We start from the raw sequence: 22686 nt of genomic DNA, 5'->3' as shown, positions 1-22686 counted from the left end.
ACTAGAAGAATTTTTTCTTTGACTAAATTTGTTACACTTATTCGCATTTCACCGTACGATTTTGTTAGGATTTAGGTTGTTTAAGCTTTTTTTTCTCGATTCAACTTGTTTGCTTTCTTTTTCACCTGTTTCTTGTTCATCAACCTATGAAAGCAAGAGAAGACATACATTTTTAAAATATACACCTCATGAAATATTCTTTCACCCGGTTTGCTTTCTTTTACAAAATGTGATAATATTTTTCTACCATCCTTTTTATTGGTGCCAATTTTTAAAAAATACCACAACACACCAATTCACTTTTCTCTCTCTTAATATCTCTTCTCTTCTCTCTCTCTCTCTCTCTCTCTCTCTCTCTCTCTCTCTCTCTCTCTCACCATAACTTCTTTTTCTCTTCTTCTTAAACCCCGCCATCTCTCATATTTGTCATTTGTTATCATATTTCCTAATCCAAAGTGGTTGCATTTATTTGTGGGTGATTGAAAATCAAAGGTAAAGTGGGTATTTCAAATTTCCCTTATTCTTTTCTCCTTTTTGAGTTGAACCCTAAAACCCCAATTTATTAAAAATATCAACTTTCTTAATTTCTCATAAATTATTTTCTTTCTAATCATTTGGTTTCATTATTCTCTCTAGAGACAAAGCCACTTCTTCGGCTAATGTAGAAGCATCGGAAACTCAATATCCAAGTGAGAGTATCAAAGTTGTTGATTATGAATTGTTGGAAACGGATCCGGGAATTAGGCCTCCAATTTCAAGCTATCATCCTGGCATCCAAAATGAGGTAAGGAAAGCTTATTTAAAAATAGGTCGTCATCAACCTCCTCACAATTTCGTTTACCCTTAGTCTATTCAAGGTAAACAAAAACGTCGATTTTGCAAAAATTGGTTTGATTTGAATGATTGGATTGGTAGTGTTTTGTTTGCCATATTTTTTGTGTAAAAATGTTTCTAAGTATGGGGGGGTCACTTTGTGGGAGACGGTTTTGGTGATTTGAAGAATGCTCAAAGGTTGGCTAATCATGCTACTTATTCCAATAGTCATGTTGATTGTGTGCATATGGGTTATGCTCTCATGAACCCAAACCAAAGTATTAAGGCCTCATTTGTTAATCAAACTAAGCAAATAAATGTCGAATATCGTGTTCGTGTAAACACATCCCTTGTAGCTACTGAGTTTCTTTTGAGGTGTGGCATGTCATTTAGAGGGAATGAAGAGTCTCTTAACTCTTTATTTTTAAGGGGTCATTTCTTAATTTGGTGGATACTTTAAAGGAAATCAACCTGGAGATAGCTAGTGTAATAAATTGTGCTCCGGGAAATAACCTTATGACTGGCCTTAAGATTCAAAAGGATCTTGCTGCTGCTTGTGCATGTGAAATAACTCAACAAATTATATGTGATATTACGGATGATGTGTTTTGTGTTTTGATTGATGAATCTGGTGATGTTGCTGGTAAAGAACAAATGGTTGTTCGCTATGTTAATAATGAAGGTTTGGTAAAAGAAAGGTTTCTTAGTATTGTAAGTGTTAAAGAAACAAGTGCTAAGTCACTTAAGGAGTCACTTGAGAAGCTGTTGTCTATTAATGGCTTGAGTATATCTAGTATTAGGGGGCAAGGGTATGACATAGCTAGCAATATGAGAGGTAAGTTTAATGGTTTGAGAACTTTAATCCAAAATGAGAATCCATCTGCTTATTATGTGCATTGTTTCGCCCATCAACTTCAATTGGAACTTGTTGCATTTGCTAAGACTCATAAAGATGTTAGTGGTTTTTTCGGGAAGGTCAATATGCTTGTTAATTTCATTTGATCTTCTAATAAGAGACAAGAATTACTTTGGGACAAACAAGTAGCTTAGTTTGCTAAATTGATTGAAGAGGGCCAAATAGAAATTAGTAGCGGGTTAAACCAAGAATCATATATTGCTAGAGCGGGTGACACTCGTTGGAGTTCCCACTTTAGGACTCTCACTAGTTTGATGACTTTGTATGGTGTCATTATTGGGGTACTTGAAGAAGTTGGAAATGATACGTCATTTGAAAAATATGGTGAAACTATGCTTTTGTTAGATGTGCTTCAATCATTTGATTTAATCTTCATGTTATATATGATGGTTGAGATTTTAGGATTTACAAATGATTTGAGTGTAGCGTTACAAAAGCGTGATCAAGATCTTTTGAATGTTTTGTCACTTGTCAATGCTACCAAATAAGAATTACAAGAAATGAGGAATGATGGATGGGAAGAGCTTATATCTAAGGTTATGGAAATTTGCAATAAGCTTGACATTGATGTGCCTGGCATGGATGCATCATATGTGCAAGGGATGAAACCTAGGCGACATGCTACAACTTCTAGTGTTTCTAATTTGCATCATTATAAGCACGATTGTTTGTTTAATGTGTTAGATTTGCAGTTGCACTAGCTCAATGCTAGGTTTGATGAAGAGAATACTGAACTTTTAGAATGTTTTTCATGTTTGAGTCCTTCATCGTCATTTGCAGCTTTTGATGTGAAAAAGTTATTAAGGATGGTTGAACTTTATCCAAATGATTTTGTGGATGTGCCGGAAGTGGTGATGCAACATCAACTTCAAAATTATGTTAGAAATGTTCTATGTGACCCAAAATTTGCAAATTTAAAAGGACTTTCAGATCTTTGTGCAAAACTTGTGGAAACAAATAAGTGCAACATATTTGATATGGTTTATAAGCTTCTAAAATTGGCTTTAGTCTTGCCGGTAGCAACTGCAAGTGTGGGACGTGTTTTTTCAGCTATCAAATTTGTGAAGAGTCAATTATGTAACAAAATGAGTGATCAGTTGTTAAATGACCGTCTTGTAACTTTTATAGAAATAGATGTTCTTGGAACAATTAACAATGATGTTATTTTAGCTCATTTTCAAGAAATGAATGATAGACGATTTTCATTGTTATGTATTGCATTAAACAATATTATTATTCATTTTTAAAATGATTTAGTTCGTATTTTTGTTTATATTTAGCCACATCAATATATATTGTCTGAATCCGCTCCTGGGCACAGGGCCTCCAAATTCTCGGGAACAGTGCTGGTTCACACGCATTAACCGTTATTTAATTTGCGTCATGTAATTCCTCAAGATTAATCGATAATGCAATGTGTTGGTGCATTTGTTTGCATCTACAAAACAATTAAAATTTAAGCCTAAATCAATAAACATGCGGTTTTAAGTTTAGGAGATAGACTTTCAGCCATAGTAAAGTAGAGCGGGCATAAATGCAACAGAGATTGAGTCATCACAATCTTTCTCAAGTCTATTAAAGTCTACCGTCATTGTCAACACTCTATACTTAATCAAAAGAACAATATTATTGAATAGTTAGGATTTATAGTCATTTTCATGTTCATAGCGTTATTAGCAAAACAAGATGAGAATGGTGGAACCACATGTTAAGAAAATCATGCATTTTTGGAAATTCTCAATATAACATATTGAGGAAATTTAAACTTGTTTTAGTTAAAAGGGTTGAATTGTTATTTGTTATACTATTTGGCTGGAAAGGATAATATTGGAATGAAGTTAGGAATTCAATATGCTGGGCCGGTCTTTTGGGTTTATTTGAAAGCAAGAATTTGAAGGGTGGGAAAAGGAAATGATTTGCTTTTATTTTTTTATTTTTTTATGTTAATCAAGTTATAAAATGTTTTTAAAAATAATTGTTCTTGATTTATCTTCTAAATTAATAAAACAGTATTTTAATTGTATTAATTTATAAATTTATTCACGTTTTATCAATTAAATTTGACCTATATTTAGAGGAGCTATTATCTTTAAAGGATAACATTATACCTCAAAATTAAACTTAAGATAATTAGATAAACTATCTTGTTATTTGTCCATAAAAGTCATAGCCTTTGTAGGAAAAAAAATTTAAAATGTTATCTTCAAATTGATTTTTAGTCCTTGGACTTTTAAAATACCTAACCTTAGAAATGGGCCTACGACTTATATAAATTATTTGAGGAATCTACATAGCATCCTCCAACTTGTACTTACCACCCCACATAACCCTTCATTTATTCACAATATCTCCAAAGCTAAAAAAAAGCAATTATGTAAACCCAAAATCTCTTTTATTTTTACTTTTGTAAAAAGCTTAATTTTTTTACAAGTAAACTTTGTTTTTCATTAAAAATATACATTTTTATCGATTTTTTTATAAAATATTGGATATATAAAGAAAAACATAAATTTTTATCAGATTTTTTAAATTGATGGTTCAAAACTTGTTGTTTTATAGCGGCAATTTAGAAATATCTGATAAAAAAGCATGTTTATGGTTGCATAGCGGCAATTTAGAAATATTCGATAAAAAACATGAACATGATATTTTTTTATCGACAATTTTGAAATAGTCGTTAAAAATGCATATATTCATAACAGATATTTACAAAATGTCGATAAAAGCACATACAAGCATATACAATTTTTAAAATTGCTGGTAGATGTAAGGGTGTGACTGTATATTTCCAAAAATCTGGTAGGTCAATTTTATTTTATTTTATTTGGTCTTTTTTGTCTATAGTGTCAAGAAGAGGAAGAGACAGTAAGATCATTCCTAGATTAAGCAAGATGGCAGTTGCAAAGAGCTTTGGTGGAGGAAATTTTGATGACGAAGACATTCATCTACATACTATGGCATGTAGAGTAGTCCTCATCGATTCTCACCATAAAAAGAATGAACAGTATCATGGATCATGTACTCTCCAACGTAGAAGAGGTAGAGTTGGATGGGCTATAGATTATGATCCTGAGCCAGATGTTGTCATTGTTAATGATGTTGAGGTAGAGGTGGCTATTTAGGATGACATGAAGGTTCATACTCATACTGATACATAAGTTCTTGTTTTAGCTGATACAGAGGTGGCTATTTAGGATGATATGAAAGTTCATACTCATACTGATACAAAGGTTCTTGTTTTAGCTTATACAAAGGTGGTGACTCAATCTAATTTAGAGGCATCTAATTAGGCTAACGCAGATGGGGTTCTCTTGGGGGAATTTTGGTCTTATTTTTCTCACTAGGTATGTCGATCATGTGGCATTTTAATTATCACAAGGATATGTGTAAACATTTTAATTTAAGTTGTTTTTAATTATTAGTGGCTAATTGAATGTAATTAATTATTTATGTTTTATTTGTTGCATGACCATGCTCCATTGAAGGTACCCACTCATTGGTCAAAGTTGAATAAACTCTCTAAAGTGCATATACATGATCAGGTCAGGGTGATGGTCAGTGTTGGTTGCCTGTTGTCATAGGTAGACTGCTCACACACCATGTTTAACGCTCCCTTGTTACCTCATTTTGTTGTGCGATGGCATAAAGTGACATCTTCCTTTAATCTTCCATTTGGTGAGATGACATTTACCCTAGATGATGTCTCCAGCCTCTTCTATTTTCCCTTTGTTGGTAACTTCCTCACCCCTTCCACCGATGAACCAACAAATTGCATGTATGATTTCTTAGACATACCTGGGTGTTACATCGGGCATGGTATTGAGGAGTTCAGGACTAATAAAGCTGGTCATTTATGTATCTCTTATCTCTAGGATATGTATAAGTCATTTGTGGAGCGCTCTAGATATGAGATGGTTGTTATGGTATACATGTTACATCTTGTAGGATGTATTATCTTAGCTTATAAGACTCATGTGTACATCGATGCCAGATGCATATCCCTATTCAGTGACATTGAGCACTTCAATTAAGCATGGGGTTGTGTTGCTTTGACGATATTATATATTTCCCTTGAAGAGGTGACTCCCTTTGAGATGGACAACTTTTAGTTATGAGTCTAATTCAGGTATGAATATTGTACTTACTAAAAGTACAAAATGTGAAAATTATAGTTAGAAGTATTATAAGGATCTTAATTGTATTGAATGGCTCCCAAGCGCGGGAGGGGACGGGGGCGAGGGAGACCTCCATGATCGGAACCACTGCCACCGGAATCACTATTGGAAACCACCGAGAAGGGAAAGCTAGATGCAACAATAAGTATCACCAAGAATCCTGTGCTCGATAACAATGACAACGCCGATGTGACACAAACTGCAAAGCGCTCGGAGTCGCCATCGGAGAAGCATATTGAGAAGAAAGGAGGACCACCGGAGAACGCCATGGATGAACCTCGAAAGCTATGGGTAGACGTGCTCAACAACAATCGGAAGCCTTCACACGGTATGAATCTTGACTTTATTGCTCCTAAAGTAGTAGAAGGGATAACTGTGGTAGAAATTGAGGAAGAAGATATTGAATCTGAAATTAGGTATTGGGAGAATGCTCTTATCATGTATGTGTTAGGGGGAGAGTTAAGCATGAACATGGTGAAACAATTCATGATCAAGAACTGGAATACTATCCAATTGCCTGACATACTCTACCATGATGATGGCTATTTCATCCTTAGATTTAAGACTTTTGATGAGAAAGAGGAGATCCTTATGAATGGGCCTTACACTATCAAGAATATGTCTATGCTATTGAGGGATTGGACACCTAAGTTTAACATGAAGACAGATATGCTGAGAACCATCCCTGTGTGGGTGAAGTTGCCAAAACTGCCATTGAGATTATGGGGAGCTAAGAGTCTGAACAAAATAGGCAGTGCCATTGGTACTCCTATAGTTACTGATGAGTGCACTGCCCATAAGCTTAGAGCCTCTTATGCTAGGATGTTGATTGAGGTTGATGCAACAATACAAGTTCCTAAAAAGTTTACAATCAGGAATCATGAGGGAGCTCTGATGCAATAGCCAATTGAGTATGATTGGTTGCCCAAATTTTGTGGGAGTTGTCAAACCTTTGGGCACAACTGTGCTACTGGACAGGCTTCCTCAGTATGGAGAACAAAGAAACAAGTAGAAGTAAAGAAGCCTGGTGGAACCACATCACATGAACAGAGGGTGGAACAAGAGCATAGTGAGACTGTGTCAACACCAACAGCACCAGAAGTGATTGTGATAAATAATGCAGGGGAAGCTGTTTGGGAGACACCATAGAGGAGCTACTAATGGGAAAAAGATAACAACAAGTACTGTGAGCTGCAGTAATGCTTTTCATGCACGAGGGAGTTTGGCTGACACTCTAGGGCAAGCAACCATTGATCCATGCTGATTTCATGGAACATTAGGGGGCTGAATAAAGCTGGCAAACAAAGAGAGATTTGCTCCCATCTCAATGATTTGAGGCCAGGCATTTTCATTTTGATTGAAACTCGTGTGAAGCATCAGAAAGCCATCAAAATTAGGGATAACATGAGACTCTATAAATGCTTTCTGGATAACTACCAACACCATGACAATGGGAGGATCTGGATATGCTGGAATTCTACCAACTACAAAATTCAGATGGTAAAGAGCTCTAGCCAATTCATACACTACAGAGTGGAGAGCATAGATGGTAAGATGTGTTTTGAAATGATTGTTGTTTATGCTATGAATACTATTGAGCAAAGGAAACTATTGTGGAAAGCTATTGCTACATTGCCTAGAACCAATAGGCCTTGGTGTGTGGTAGGGGATTTTAACAATGTTCTCAAAAGCAATGAAAGAATTGGAGGTAGAATGGTGGTGGCCCAGGAATTTCAGGACCTCCAAGATATGATGGACTTATGTGGGCTAAGTGAGATGGACAACACTGGTGACTACTACACTTGGCATAACAAACAAGTGAATGATCCCATCTACACTAGAATTGATAGAGTGGTTGGAAACTCTCTATGGTTTCAAGTGATTGATATGCATTTGAGACACCTTCCCCCAAGTGTCTCAAATCATGTTATACTGCAGCTCACAAATCAACCTAGGATGAGGCCTCAGAAAAACCACTTCAAGTTTATTAACTGTGTCATAGAGTTTGACGGGTTTCAGGAACTTGTGGCTGAAAGCTGGGCAACACCTATTGCAGGGAATCCTCCTTGTATCCTGTGGAAAAAGCTGAAGAGACTCATGAGGCCTTTAAGGAATCTGAGTAGACCCCTAAATGATGTTAAAAGGACCATTGTGGCTACTAGGAAGGAGATGAATGCCTTGCAACAGGATATAGGGAATGATCCAATGAACAAAGAACTGTTGTTGAAAGTGAAAGATAAAACTGTTGAGATCTTACATTGGAATGAGATTGAGGAAAAAGTTCTGAGGCAAAAGGCAAAGGTGGACTGAATCAAGCTAGGGGATGAAAACAATCAGTATTTTCATGCTACCTTGAAGGCTAAAAATCATCAAAAAAGAATGTTCATATGCAGGAATGATGGGACTGAGATCACTGCTAATGATGAGATTGAACAAGTGTTGCAGCATTTTGGAGATCTCATGGGGAATGAGGATAGAACTCTGAACCAGATTGACATTAGAGTTATGAGAGAGGGCCCTCAACTATCTACTGCCCAGAGACAATTACTTATGCAGCCTATAAGTGACAAGGAAATCTTTGAAGCTCTTCATGATATAGGGGATGCTAAAGCCCCTGGCCTAGATGGGTACAGTGCAAAATTCTACTAGACTTGTTGGAGCATTGTGAAAGATGATGTGGTGAACACTATTAGCTATTAGTTTAGACATAAGATTGTGTCTAAAGCTTTCAATAGCACTTTGGTGACCCTCCTCCCCAAGAAAGCCAGTGCTAAGGATCTCAAAGACTATAGGCACATAGCATGTTGCACGGTTGTGTACAAAATTTACTCTAAAGTCCTGACTACAAGAATGGCTAGCATTATTGGATCCATCACCAGTCACAATCAGGCTGCCTTCATTCCAGGGAAACAAATCCACTCTCACATCTTGCTTGCTACTGAATTGATCAAGGGATACACAAGGAAGCAAGGTACTCCAAGATGCCTTTTTCAACTTGATCTCCAAAAAGCATATGATATGCTTAATTGGAAAGCTCTTGAAACCATTCTGCTAGAACTTAATATACCTGAGATTTTTGTCCATTGGATCATGCAAGGAGTTTCCACTGTGTCCTACAGATTTAGCATAAATGGTAGTAACTCAAAGCTTATGCAGGCCAAAAAGAGGTGTTAGACAAGGAGATCCCATATCTCCCTTCTTATTTTTCCTTGTGATGGAATACATGAGTAGGCTGCTAAAGAAATTGCACTTAAATCCTGATTTTAAGCATCACTCTAAGTGTAGGAAGCTTGATATCACACACCTTACTTTTGCTGATGACATTCTCTTGTTTGCTAGAGGTGACAAACACTCCATTGATGTGATGATGCAAACCATGGATACCTTTTACTCATCAACAGGGCTGAAGGTGAATCCTATGAAGTGCTACATCTATTTTGGAGCTGTGGACAATAATACTAAGCATGATATTCTGGCCAGTAGAGGATTTAATGAAGGTATGCTGCCCTTTAGATATTTGGGAGTTCCAGTCACCAGCAAAAAACTCCACATGAATCATTATCTACCTCTGATTGAGAAAATCCTGAGTAAGATAAACCATTGGAGTGCTACGCTGCTGAGCATAGCAGGCAGGATTGAATTGGTCAAAGTTGTAGCTACTTCCATTGCAAACTACTGGATGCAATGCTTTCCTGTCCCTAAAGTTATTATCCAGAAAATCAACTCAGCCTTGAGAACCTTTATCTGGACTGGCAGCTCAACTCCAAGTAGGAAGAGTCCTGTAGCTTGGAGGACTCTAAGCAAGCCTGTGAAGAAAGGGGGACTTAACATCCTTAACCTGGATGTGTGGAACCAAATCACCATGGTGAAACTTCTGTGGAATGTCTGTAAAAAACAGGATTGCTTGTGGGTCAAATGGCTGCATTCTTACTTCATAAAGAATCAGAACTTGTGGACTATGGAGGTGAGCTCTAATTCCTCTTGGATCATCAAGGGTATTATGAGCACCAGGAGATTGACTCAAGATGTGCAGAGATATTGGGACAGTAGTATTGAAACTAGCCATTTCACTATGGGAACTGTCTACAAGATGATGCATATGGGACATGATCGGGTTAGTTGGTATGAGCTAATTGTTGGCAACAATGCAAGAACAAGGGTTGTTACTTGTCTTTGGATAGCATGCCACAGAAAGCTTGCAACTAAGGATCGTTTAGCCAAGTGGGGTATGATACATGACAGGAAATGCAATCTATGTGATGAGTATGAAGACATTGAACCTCAACCAATCCACCATTTTGATATAAATGTATCTAATGATCCCACACCAACTCCAAACGCTATCCCATCAGATGTTCAAATATTATTTCAGAATTTTGAAATAGAGATGCAGGATTGGATGCATTCAGACGGAGATTCAACTCTGAATCTCTCAAACTCATAGAAGTGTGTCGTACTCATGCTAATGAGAAATTTTTTGAGTGTCTGAATCAAATCATAATTGTAGTAAAGGATATCTTGGCTTTAAGGCCACCTCTGCAGATTAGTGACGCTCCTTGGTACTCATCTTCTGACCCTATGGACACGGAAGATGCTGAAAATTACTATTCTTTTGTTTTATTGAAACCCCTTCCTGCCTATGTGCCCAAGGCTACTCCTGCTAGGAAAGTACCTACCTTAATGGTATATGTTTACTCCTTGGTGTCCAAGTTTTTAACTTCTCCTATGATGATTGGAGCATCTGACGTCGCTTCAACCTATGCTCCTCTAATGGTCGTAACTTCTGACGTCACTTCAGCCTCTGCTCCAACTTCTCTTGTGCTTGAAACGCTGAATGAATTGAAGAAGGAGAATGTAGTTGTTAAAGAACGTCTAGACAAGCAGGATGAGACAAACAAGGAAATTAAGTCCTGGATAGCTAAGTAAGAGGAATCTACAAATGAAATCAAGAACCTTCTACTTTCTCTTGTCCCTCGACAACCTTAATTCCTGTTTACAATCTTCTGACATTTTATTGTGTGTTTTACTGTTTCTTTTGTGTTTCTGTTGTTTTGAATTCCTAATGTTGTGTTGCACTTGCTTTCATCTATGAATATTTTTTTCGCTTTATCTGCATGTTTTAATTTACTCTATGCTTTTTGAGTTATGACAAAAAGGGGGGAAATAGTAGTGAAATTTTGACTTGATATGGTTTAACAATTAAAAATAAAATCCCAAACATTTACTGACAAGTGTACAAAGCATTGTACCTCTTTTATGAAAGTTGCAGGATAATCACATTCTCAAAGAAAATCTTATAGATCTTCTAAAAGAGCGCTTTAAAAGTAAAAGTTAATCTTCTGAAGAGATACGCTGAAGAGAAAAATATACTCAGGGAAGTTATCTTCTAAATTTTTCCTTCTAAGTATTTATTTCAGGGGGAGATTTTCTTCTTATATACAAAATTTCTGATCAGAACTTAAATGTTTTGTCATCATTAAAAAGGGGGAGATTGTTAGAACATAGTTTGGTTCTAATCATATCTTAGTGTTTTGATGATAAAAATTAAACAAATTTTGTATAAGTAAATGTGGTACAATAATTATATTTTTCTCATTTCAGAAGATGCTCTATTACAAGTACCATCAGAACATGAACTTTAAAGTTGAACAAACGCTGAAAGGAAAAATCACGCTGAAGTTCTAATGAAGTAACTTCTGAATGCACCAACCGCAGAAGAAAAATTCTAATAGAAGTTATATTCACAAGTTAGAACAGAAGTTATGAATAGATGCAAAGTTCTGAATCAAGATAAAATGTCGTTAAAAACATAATGATTAAAAAGAGACTGAAACATTCAAATGGAACAATTCCCTAGAATGATTGAAGAAGCAACGCACATGCAGTTCGTTGGAGAAACAAAAACAAAAAGCAAACACACAAACATTTAATGCTCTCTCCAAAGATCAAGACAACAGACAAATACTTGAGGCTACAAATAGAAGATCATTTGAAAAAGAAAGAAAAGAGGAAAATTATCAAAAGCCAACGTGAAATTTAACGCTGAAGAAAAATATTTTCATTTTAATATACTAAGTTCATACATCTTGTACTAAAAACTTAGTGAAATATCACAGTTGTGATTAAAGCTTAGTAGAAGCAATCTGAAACACTATTATTCGAAGTTAATTCCTTGAGAGACCAGTTGGGTCAAATTTCTCAAGAGGGCTAGGACTAGTTAGTCTTAGAGGTGTTAGTCACTAGCAGTTGGCTTGTGCATTGTATTGGTAGTCACTTGCAGTTGGCTTGTGCATTGTATTATTAGTCACGACAATTGGTTGTGCATTTGTAATCATTTTTTATTATAGTGGATTAAGTCCTCGATTGAGAGAGGCGAAATTACCTTGGCGGGTGGACTGGAGTAGTTTGAGTTACAAACGAACTAGGATAAAAATAACTTTGTTTTGCCTATTGTTGTTACGAAAGAAAAAGAAAAATTTATTCAACCCGCTTCTAAGTGTTTTCCAAAACCTTCATCAAGGACTACCACCCCTAGACTTTATTAGCTTATCATAATAAGAGGGCTCTAGGTTTCCAAGCTTATCATAGTAGGAGTAATTATCAATAGGGCAATTCAGTTTCTTTTTATTAAAATCTTTGCTATGTGATCTAAATTTATTCATGGAAGGCCTATTGTAAATAAAAATAAAAGTTAATTTAAGGTGTGTAATGAAAGTGACTGTAATTCACTTATGTAGTACACTAAAGTAAATATTTATTAGGAAATGTAGGATTTGTAGTTGGATGGGAATAACAATAATGATATAATGAAAACAAGATAGTATAAAATTGTCAAATCAAGAGTTTACAATAGGTTCATAGTTAACTCGACCTAATCTGAACAATTGAGAGAATAAGGTACACATCATAAATGGTAACCTTATAATATATGAAGAAAAGAAAAAAGATTGAATATTAAAGATGATCTCTTACACTATTCATCCTTGAATCTTCTCCCTCTGTGTCGTTATATCTCTCTATATGGTTCAAATCATTAAAGAGTAAGTAACTTTCTCAAATGGTAGTTGTTGTTGCTATTTATAGATGTTAGGTAAGTGTAAATATTCTAGTTGGGAAAGAAATTCTCTTAGAGAATCATGATTCTTCATTCTTAAGCGAATTTCAAATTATTCTAGGCCGACTTAATTTGACAAGACTTTACTAGAAGAATTTGTTCTTTGACTAAATTTATTACATTTATTTGCATTTCACCGTACGATTTTGTTAGGATTTAGGTTGTTTAAGCTTTTTTTTCTCAATTCAACTTGTTTGCTTTCTTTTTCACCTGTTTCTTGTTCATCAACCTATGAAAGCAAGAGAAGACATACATTTTTAAAATATACACGTCATGAAATATTCTTTCACCTGATTTGCTTTCTTTTATAAAATGTGATATTATTTCTCAACCATCCTTTTTATTGGGGCCAATTTTTAAAATTGGCATAGGGTCTTCAAATTGTCCGGGACGGCCCTGATTCACACGCATTAACCGTTATTTAATTTGCATAATGTAATTCCTCAAGATTAATAGATAATGCAATGTGTTGGTGCATTTGTTTGCATCTACAAAACAATTAAAATTTAAGTCTAAATCAATAAACATGTGGTTTTAAGTTTAGGAGATAGACTCTCAGCCATGGTAAAGTAGAGCAAGCATAAATGCAACAAAGATTGAGTCATCTCAATCTTTCTCAAATTTATTGAGGTCTACCGTCATTGTCAACACTCTATACTTAGTCAAGAGCACAATATTACTGGATAGTTAAGATTTGTAGTCACATTCATGTTCATAGGGCCACTAGCCAAACAAGGTGAGAATGGTGAAACTACATGTTAAAAGAACCATGCGGTTTTGGAAATTCTCAACATTTGACCTGATTGTTTTGGCTTTTTTAAAAATTGATTTTTGTAATGTTATATAATTTTGTGAAAAAAAAAATTTAGAAAAAACTTTTTATAAAAGTTTTAAATGAATATTTTGTTTGAATAGTTATTCTTAAAATGTGATTTTAGGTATTTCATCTATTTATAGAAAAAAATTGGATATCAAAATTTAAAAAAAAATCACTTAATTTTGAAGCTATTTCAAATAGATGTTCATAAAAATTATTTTTGAAATACAACTTTTTGAAAAATTGTAATTTTGACCAAATTTTGATCTTCAATAATGTATATTTCTATTATAGGATGTCAAAATTAATGTTTTATTTTAGAAAAAACGAATATAAAAAAACATGTAATATTTTAAAAACCAATTTTAAAAAATCTATTTATAAAAAAAAATATATCTATTTTTTTAAATCTAAAACAAACATGCCCAATAACATATTGAGTAACATATATAAGACAACAATCGATTATGAGACACCAAAAATTCCAAAAAATAGAGGAAACATTTATGCATTATCCACGGAAGTAGTTGAATAGAGCATATTTTTTTTGCAGGCCAGAATGTTATGATCAAGATGAGAGTTTTCTCTTTAAATATCACGCTCTATAAATTTGAATATTCAATAAATCAATGAAACTAGCTATACATTTATCTTTAGTTTTACTTTATTTTATATGCATTTCTTAGATTAGCAGTTCAAATTTTCACGTTTTTAATTAACATATTTTGAAGTAGTTAAAAAAACCACAACTGGTTGAATTGTTATTTGTTATACTATTTGGCTGGAAAGGATAATATTGGAATGAAGTTAGGAATTCAATATTCTGGGCCGGTCATTTGGGTTTATTTGAAAGGAAGAATTTAAAGGGTGGGAAAGGAAATGATTTAGTTTTTATTTTTATTTTTATTTTTATTTTTATTTTTATGTTAATCAAGTTATAAAATGTTTATAAAAATAATTATTCTTGATTTATCTTCTAAATTAATAAAATAGTACTTTAATTGTATTAATTTATAAATTTTTAACGTTTTATCAATTAAATTTGACATATATTTAGAGTTATTATTCTCTTTAAAGGATAATATTAATACCATAAAATTAAACTCAAAATAATTAGATAAATTATCTTGTTATTTGTCCATAAAAGTCATAGCCTTTGTAGGAAAAAATTTAAAAAATTGTTTACAAATCGCTTTAATTAGTCCTTGGCCTTTTAAAAATACCTAAGCTTTGAAATGGGCCTACGACATTTATAAATTATTTGAGGAATCTCCTTTGCATCCTCCTACTTGTACTTACCACCCCCATATAACCCTTTATTTGTTCATAATATCTCCAAAGCTAAAAAATCTATTATTTAAACTCAAAATCTATTTATTTTATTTGAAAATTTCTTTACCCACCTCTCTATCTTCTTGGTCACCTCTGGTGAAAAACCCAAAATACCCTCACTTCGGAAATGCATTTCCGAAACGTTTTTTTTTTTTTAAATTTGTCTTATTTCGGAAATGCACTTCCGAAAACACGAAAAAAAGGTGTTTTCGGATATGCATTTCCGAAAACACCCCTTTTTTGGATTTTCGGAGATGCATTTCCGAAAACACTTTTTTTAGGAGGGGGTGTCTTCGAAGATGCATATCCGAAATATTTCAAGACCAAATTGGTCTTGGAATGTTTCAGATATACACTTCCGAAAGAATTCAATAATTTATAAAAAATTAAAATCAAGGTGAATCAATACAATTAATAGGTATAAAATGAAGGTGAATCAATAAAATCAAGGTGAATCAAAATTTTCTAAACAATTTTAAAGTTAAAAATTATTTTACTAATTTATATAAATCAAAAACATTTTAATTCCATAAGTAAAATTTGAATTATATAGAATTAAATATAAAATTTGTTCATTAAATAAAATTAAGACAAAATCTTTTTTTAATTTTTTTAAACTAAATAAAAAATTATAACTAATTTTTAATTATGAATCAGAATATAAATATATAAATATATAATAATAATTATTAATTTTGTAAGTGAAATATATAAATATATAATATATAAATATATAATAATTAATATATAAATATATAAATATATAATAATTATTATAAATTAAAACACTCATTTTTTTAATTTTTATAATTATTATATAAATATATTTATAATTAATATATAATAATTATTATATAAATATATAAATATATAATAATTTCTATAAATATATAATAATTATTATATAAATATATAAATTAAAACACTCATTTTTTTAATTTTTTTTGTAAATACATAACAATTATTTTAAATATATAAATAAAAAATTATAACTCATTTTTTAAGTGAAATTATTTTAGTTTTTTTAATTAAAATTATTTTAAATTTTAAAATATGAATTAGAATAGAAATATATAATAATTATTATTCATAACTCATAAATTATATCAAAATATAGAATTATTATTTATTACTCATAAATTATATCAAATTTATGATATATGAATTAATTAATATCCTAAAATTAATTTTTGGGATTTTTAGATTTTTTTTTTGTTTTTTCGGAGATGCATCTCCGAATTAGCATATTGCATGTCTACTTAGACATACTTGGGTGTTACACTGGGCATGGTATTGAAGAAGTTTGAGACTAACAAGGGTGCTCATTTATGTCTCTCTTGGCTCTGGGATATGTATTAGTCATTTGTGGAGCGCTCTAGGTATGAGGTGGATGCTATGGTATACATGTTGCATCTTGTAGGATGTATTATCTTAGCCGATAAGACTCATGTATACATCGATGCCAGATACATATCCATATTGCCTACTTTGAGAATCTCGATTGGGCATGGGGTTGTATTGCTTTTACGATATTATATATTTCCCTTGAAGAGGTGACTGACTTTGAGATGAGACAACTTGTTAGTTATATGAGTCTATTTCATGTATGAATATTGTACTTACTAAAAGTACAAAATGTGTAACAACTCCTAGAAAAGAAGGGTTGTCAGAGGCTTTAAGGTTGTTGTGGTATTGAGAGCTAGCTCACATAAGGTGAGAAGCTACTGTATATGTGTTTATTTTATGTGTTGTAGTTAGACTAGTCTACCATGGTATTGAGGTATTTATAATCCTCTGGACCTATCCAAGTCTCCCTAGGATACCACAACCACCTCGAAAATAAATAGTTGATTCTTTGAAATCCAGGGAGAGTAGTTGAATCCCATGACACCATATGCAACATTCGTTGACCCAACGCATGTTTTACGCATGATCTCATGTTAAGGATGAATACATCAAGTTCCTAGGCAACATATTCGAAGAAGGGCACCTTATCCTAAAGAGGGGTGCTCAATCCTATAAAAGGGAGACTTGGGAAGGACGATGGGCTAAGCGCATGCCTTTTCCATGTCCCTAAGGTCTCTTCTAATTATACCATTTCACAATTCCTCAAGCAAGGGGACTCGTAGAGACCAAAGTGTTTAAACCCTTAACTCATTTTGGTGCCTTCCTTGGGAGCCTCGTCGAAGCCTTATTCCTATTTTCAGTTCTCGAAGTTTTAGATGATCCTTCTAGACGAGGATTAGCTAAATTCCTAAGGCTAGATTTAATAGAATCTTCTTATCGACATTTAATTGAGTCCCTCAAGCGAGACTTAGATGGGTCTTCGTGACGAGACTTGGTAGAGTCTTCCCCTAATGAGACTCAATTGAGTCCCTCAAGCGATACTTGGTTGAGTCTTCCTAATGAGACTTAGTTAAGTCTTCTTGACGAAACTTAGTTGAGTCCCTCAGGTGAGATTTAGTTAAGTCTTCCTGACAAGACTTAGTTGAGTCCCTCAAGCGAGACCTAGTAAAGCTTCCTTGAGGTTTTAAAAGATCCTCGTAACGTAGTTGCTCTTAAATGGCTAGGATTGTTCTATGGAAATCTAATAGTTTAATTACCCTGTAGGGCGGCAAGGATCTTCTATAACACCATGTTTCTCGTATTTCTATTTTAATCGAATTAAAATTGTTATTTTTATTAATTAATTGGGTGATTTAATTCTTTATTTTAGTCATAATATGTTATATGTGATTATTTGGAATTGTGGGTAATTATGGGAGTGATGGATAGTAGTAGGAAGTTAATTAGAATTTTTATTATTATTTTTAATTAATTAAAATAATTAGAAAAATAGAGAAATTAAGAAGTTAGGTGAGAAATAGAAACCATGAGAATTATGGGGTAAAGTGGAAATAATTAGAAGAATTTAGGGACCAAAGTGAAATAATTAGAAACTTAGTATTAGGTTAATCATATTAAGGGTTAGTGGAGCTATTCTATCATGACGTGAAAATCTTGGAGATTAGGAGATAGAGCTTTTGTGAGAGAGGCAGTAGGAGAACAGGGGCTTGGGAAGAGAAACCACCATTGTTAGAGCTTGCTACTGGAAATTAAGGTAAGGGGAGATTACTTTACTAAGAGTGTATATTAAATGATGGGTAGAGAGGGATCGTTACCCTCCTCAAGGTTAAATTCTCCATTGTTGTATTTTATGAGTTCTTGATTATGAATATGTGAACTTTATGCCAATTACCATTTTTGATGTATAATTTCATGCTCTCTTATATGCTGATTTTTATACATGTTGTGTTGATATGATTTATGAGTTTTTGTTTTTGTGTTTCCCTGGTTGTGATTTAGAGTTTTGAACCTAACCTTGAAAACTATGAAAAGTGATTATTTGTAATGGTAATTTATGAATAAATGTTGTTTAATTAGTGTATAATATGTATCTATGTGTTTCTGGTTGAATTAGGGTGCTTGGGGTCGAAATCGAAGCTCCGAATGAGCTTTGGTATGAAAAATAGCGTTATGAGTTGTGTAGGTTCAAGCGTTTACGCCCGACGACACCTGAGGCTCGCCTAGAAAGCTTTACAACGGAAAAAAGGGGTTATGGGTTCGAAACCTCGCTTAGCGAGCAAGATCCTCGCCTGGCGAGTCTAACAGAACAACATTAATTGGAAATGATGTAACTTGAGTTACGTGACTCCAATTGAGGTGCAGTTTGAAGCGTTGGAAAGCTAACACATAGTACTATCTCAAATGATGTCTTATGAGGTTAACAATGTATGTATGATTAATGGTGACTAAAAGGAGATTAGTTGTTTTGATGATATTTTAGACATTGATGAACTTTATGAATGATCACATGATTATATGTTGATATGTTGTAGATTATTTTATGATGATAATTTATATTGATTTTATGGGGAAGAGTCCATGGAAGGGTGAGTTGTTGAGGTGGTTTATTTATGATTCGAAGCAAGACCATTGGTGGATGTTACACCATAAAAGTTGTTGTTGCATTATTATTGCATCATATGAGTCGCTGTTGTGATGTTACTAGTTACTAATTTTGAAAAGGGGCTCAGTGATGAGTTTCAAGTTCAAAGAGGGATCTGGTTCAAAGAGGAACCGTTGTGTCGTTGTTGTGACGTTACGAGTTGCTGATTTCGAATAGGGGATTCGTGATGAGTTTTGGGTTCAAAGAGGGACTGTCGACGAGTAGACAATGTCAATAATATAACTCTAATGTCCAAATTGGTACCACAAGCATATAGAGTCGGCGTATTGTCACATTGCATACATATTCGCATTGTAATTTGATGATTGTTGCGTGAATAAATTATATGTTTGATGATTGTTGTTGTTGTTGTTTATGCTAATCTTCCTGATTTATTGTACCACTAACATATTTGAGCGTATTCTCAACCCTTTGTTATTTTGTTTGTATGTTGATCTATGGTGCGTACAAATACTCAGGAATAGGAGAAGTAGTTATTGTGAGTTGGAAGAAGGTGTAGAAACCTTACTTCATATGTTTATCCTTCTGCGTATTTTTAGTTTCGTTGCTTTGATCTATGATATTGGGATACGAGTTGATCATTTTATTTTGTTTAGTTGATGTTTATGTTCTATTAATTTCTTTAAGTACTTCAATTGACAAAATAATGGAAGTTGATGTTGTTTAATTAAATTTTGTTGCGAGTATTTAAATTAATTGAAAAGTATGCATGTTTTATTGAGTAACATTCTAAATGTCTGTTTATTCTTTAATATAAGAGTCTGTGGTTTTAGGGTGTTACATCTTCCCTTGGAAGTCCAACAATGTAATTACCCTATAGGGCGGAAAGGTCTTCCAGGGGAAGTCCAGCAATGTAATTGACCCATAGAGATGCAAGGATATTCTTATGGAAGTCCAACAATGTAATTATCTCATAGGAAGGCAAGGATTTTTATGTGGAAGTACAAAAATTTAATTACCCTATAGGGCGGCAAGGATCTCCCTAATGGAATTCCAATAATGTAATTACCCCATGGGGCATCAAGGATCTTCTTATGGAAGTCTAACAATGTAATTACCTCATAGGACGACAAGAATCTTCTAGTGGAAGTTCAACAATCTAATTACCTCGTAGGGCGATAATGACCTATATTAATATCTCAAATTGAGTGAGTTCCATGTTCTGAAAATGCATCGTCCATCCAATTTTTCGAGCATGTAAGATCCATGGGCAACTTTTGATATATAAAATATGGTCCCTACTAGTTAGGTTGTAGTTTTCCTTGTTAGGAGGGCACTACGACTTGTCGTAGCTCAAAATTCCCTTCTTGCATCTCTATTCGAACTACCATGGAGTTACATCTTCAGGTTTCTTTTTATTTAGCAGTGAACTCTCTAATGTGGGCGACATCTCTTGTTTTGTCAATTAGGTGAGTGACAAATATTAACATTGCTTCATCTTCTTCCTCGTTGAACTAGGAGTGGCACTATGATGGCGTATCAGTTTCGAATGGAAGCATGACGTTCGCCCCATACACTATAGTGAAAGGGGTATCCGTAGTGGTGGAGTGAGAGGTAGTATGATATGACCATAGCACTTCGTACAACTGCTCGGCCCATAATTCTTTGGCTTCATCCAACTTCTTCTTGATCGCCTTCAATATCACTTTATTTGCTGGTTTGGCTTGTTTGTTCTCCTATGGATAGACAAATGATACAAACTTGGTTTTTATTCCCATGTACTTGCAAAATTTAATCACAATAGTACTAGCGACTGAGGTCCATTATCTACGACAACAATTCCTTGTAAAATAAACCTGGACATAATCTTCTGCCAATAAAAGGGGTGAACTCTTTCCTTCTTCATCTTGGACACAACCTCTGCCTTTATTCAGTTCGTAAAGTAGTCTACTCCTACATTCAAGAACTTTAGTTGGCCGAGAGCTATTTGAAAGGTCCTAGAATTTCAACGCCTCACTGATAAACTGGCCAAGGTGTTGTCACGAAGTGGAAGAGTTCAGCTGGTGCAAAGTGTAGATTAACATGTCTCTGAAATTTGTCACATTTCTTGATAAAATCTACGATGTCTCTCATTGATGAAGGCCAACAATAATCTACACTTAACAACTTAAGGGCTAAGGCTCGCCCACCAATATGGCTTCCATAAGCCCCTTGGTGAACTAAAGTTAAAACCAGGGCGATTTCATTTTCACTCAAACACCTTAACATAAGAAAGACTCTTTGAATTTTGTATAACTTCCCTAACATAAGAATGTACTATGTTGCACGCTTGTATATTTTCTTTGCGTCTAACTCGCATTGTGGTAAATCTCCTAACTATAGAAATGGATTTTATGCGTCATCTAAACACCATTCCTGGCAATATCGATAGCATTTTTCGCTCTCACCTTTATGTTTGGGGTGGCCAGTGTTTCTTGTATCATAGTATGGTTGAAACCTACTTTCTTTGAATTAGCTAGCTTAGACCGCATGTTTGCCCTTAACTAATGCTCTTTAGGCATATAAATTATCTCAAAAGTTTTGTTGCACTCGGACAAATTGTGTACCTTATTCAAATATTTGGTAAGTTATGGTTCCTTCATCTAATACTCGTCGACGACTTCCTTTGCCACCATATAACAATCGCTTTTGGCCTTTAGAGTCGATGCGACTACTTCCAAGGTGATAGACATGTTGGCGATGGGAGCTTCGCACTCGACATGATCATTGCTAGCCTTGAATTCAAACTTCAATGGCTACTCGATCAATGGGGCATCTAGTGTTTCTGGCACTATCCTAGTTCCACTCTCTTTAACGTTTGATGCTCCATCCACCAAAAGGATCCGGGCAGGGAAATATCCTCGCCAATCGGTGTGCTGAACTCGGAGGGTGAGAAAAATATATAAAAGAAGGGGGTGTTATAATTCTGAACAACTTCATAATATGATAATGAAGCTCAAATTCTGAACAACTGTTAGAGTTTGAATCAGATATAGAGTTCAATGCACAGTTGATAATAAGTTGCATAAGTAAAGAAGGTGACACACAATATATCGTGGTTCCTCTAAAACTTAGAGTAATCCAGACCCCTTTTCCCATAATAGATTTCCACTATAATTAATCCTGATTACAATATTCTTAAACACACCAGACAAAGATTTCATTTCTCAATCTAACTTGAATGAGACTTTCTTGCTTAAACAAACAAGTTCAGGACTTCCTTCCTCAAGCAACCTAGCTCAAGACTTCCTTGCTTAAACACACCAGTTCAGGTCTTCCTTGCTCAAGCAACCTAACTCGAGACTTTACAAAATCTTTAACTAAAGAATCTAGTAATAATAACCTTTGTGTTTATATGATTGCTTCTTAGTTAAGCAGATACACATGGTTTACACTTTGAGCAAATATAGAATGACTAGATCCTAAGTGTTTGAGAACCAAAACTTTGGTTTTCTTTTTCTCCTTTTTGCACAGATGATCTTCATTATTGTGTCTTGCTTTTCTGTTAATCTCTTGGTCATATTCACATTG

General features: G+C 34.1%; 1 protein-coding gene and 1 pseudogene across 1 annotated transcript; both read left to right on the top strand.

Annotated features, from left to right (window-relative positions):
- The first annotated feature begins 613 nt into the window (after positions 1-613).
- On the top strand, positions 614-4851 carry LOC131596733 (uncharacterized; annotated as a pseudogene).
- Positions 4852-7161: 2310 nt separating this feature from the next.
- Positions 7162-9078, top strand: LOC131596725 (uncharacterized). Its single transcript, XM_058869470.1, has 3 exons — positions 7162-8192; positions 8298-8531; positions 8640-9078. Exons 1-3 carry the CDS (start codon positions 7162-7164, stop codon positions 9076-9078), a joined length of 1704 nt encoding a protein of 567 aa, XP_058725453.1.
- The last annotated feature ends 13608 nt before the right edge of the window (positions 9079-22686 follow it).

The sequence above is a fragment of the Vicia villosa genome, linkage group LG1, assembly GCF_029867415.1.
Source record: "Vicia villosa cultivar HV-30 ecotype Madison, WI linkage group LG1, Vvil1.0, whole genome shotgun sequence".
Classification (NCBI taxonomy): Eukaryota; Viridiplantae; Streptophyta; class Magnoliopsida; order Fabales; family Fabaceae; genus Vicia; species Vicia villosa.
Note: the sequence above shows the minus strand (reverse complement) of the source record. Positions and strands in the feature narration are given on the sequence as shown.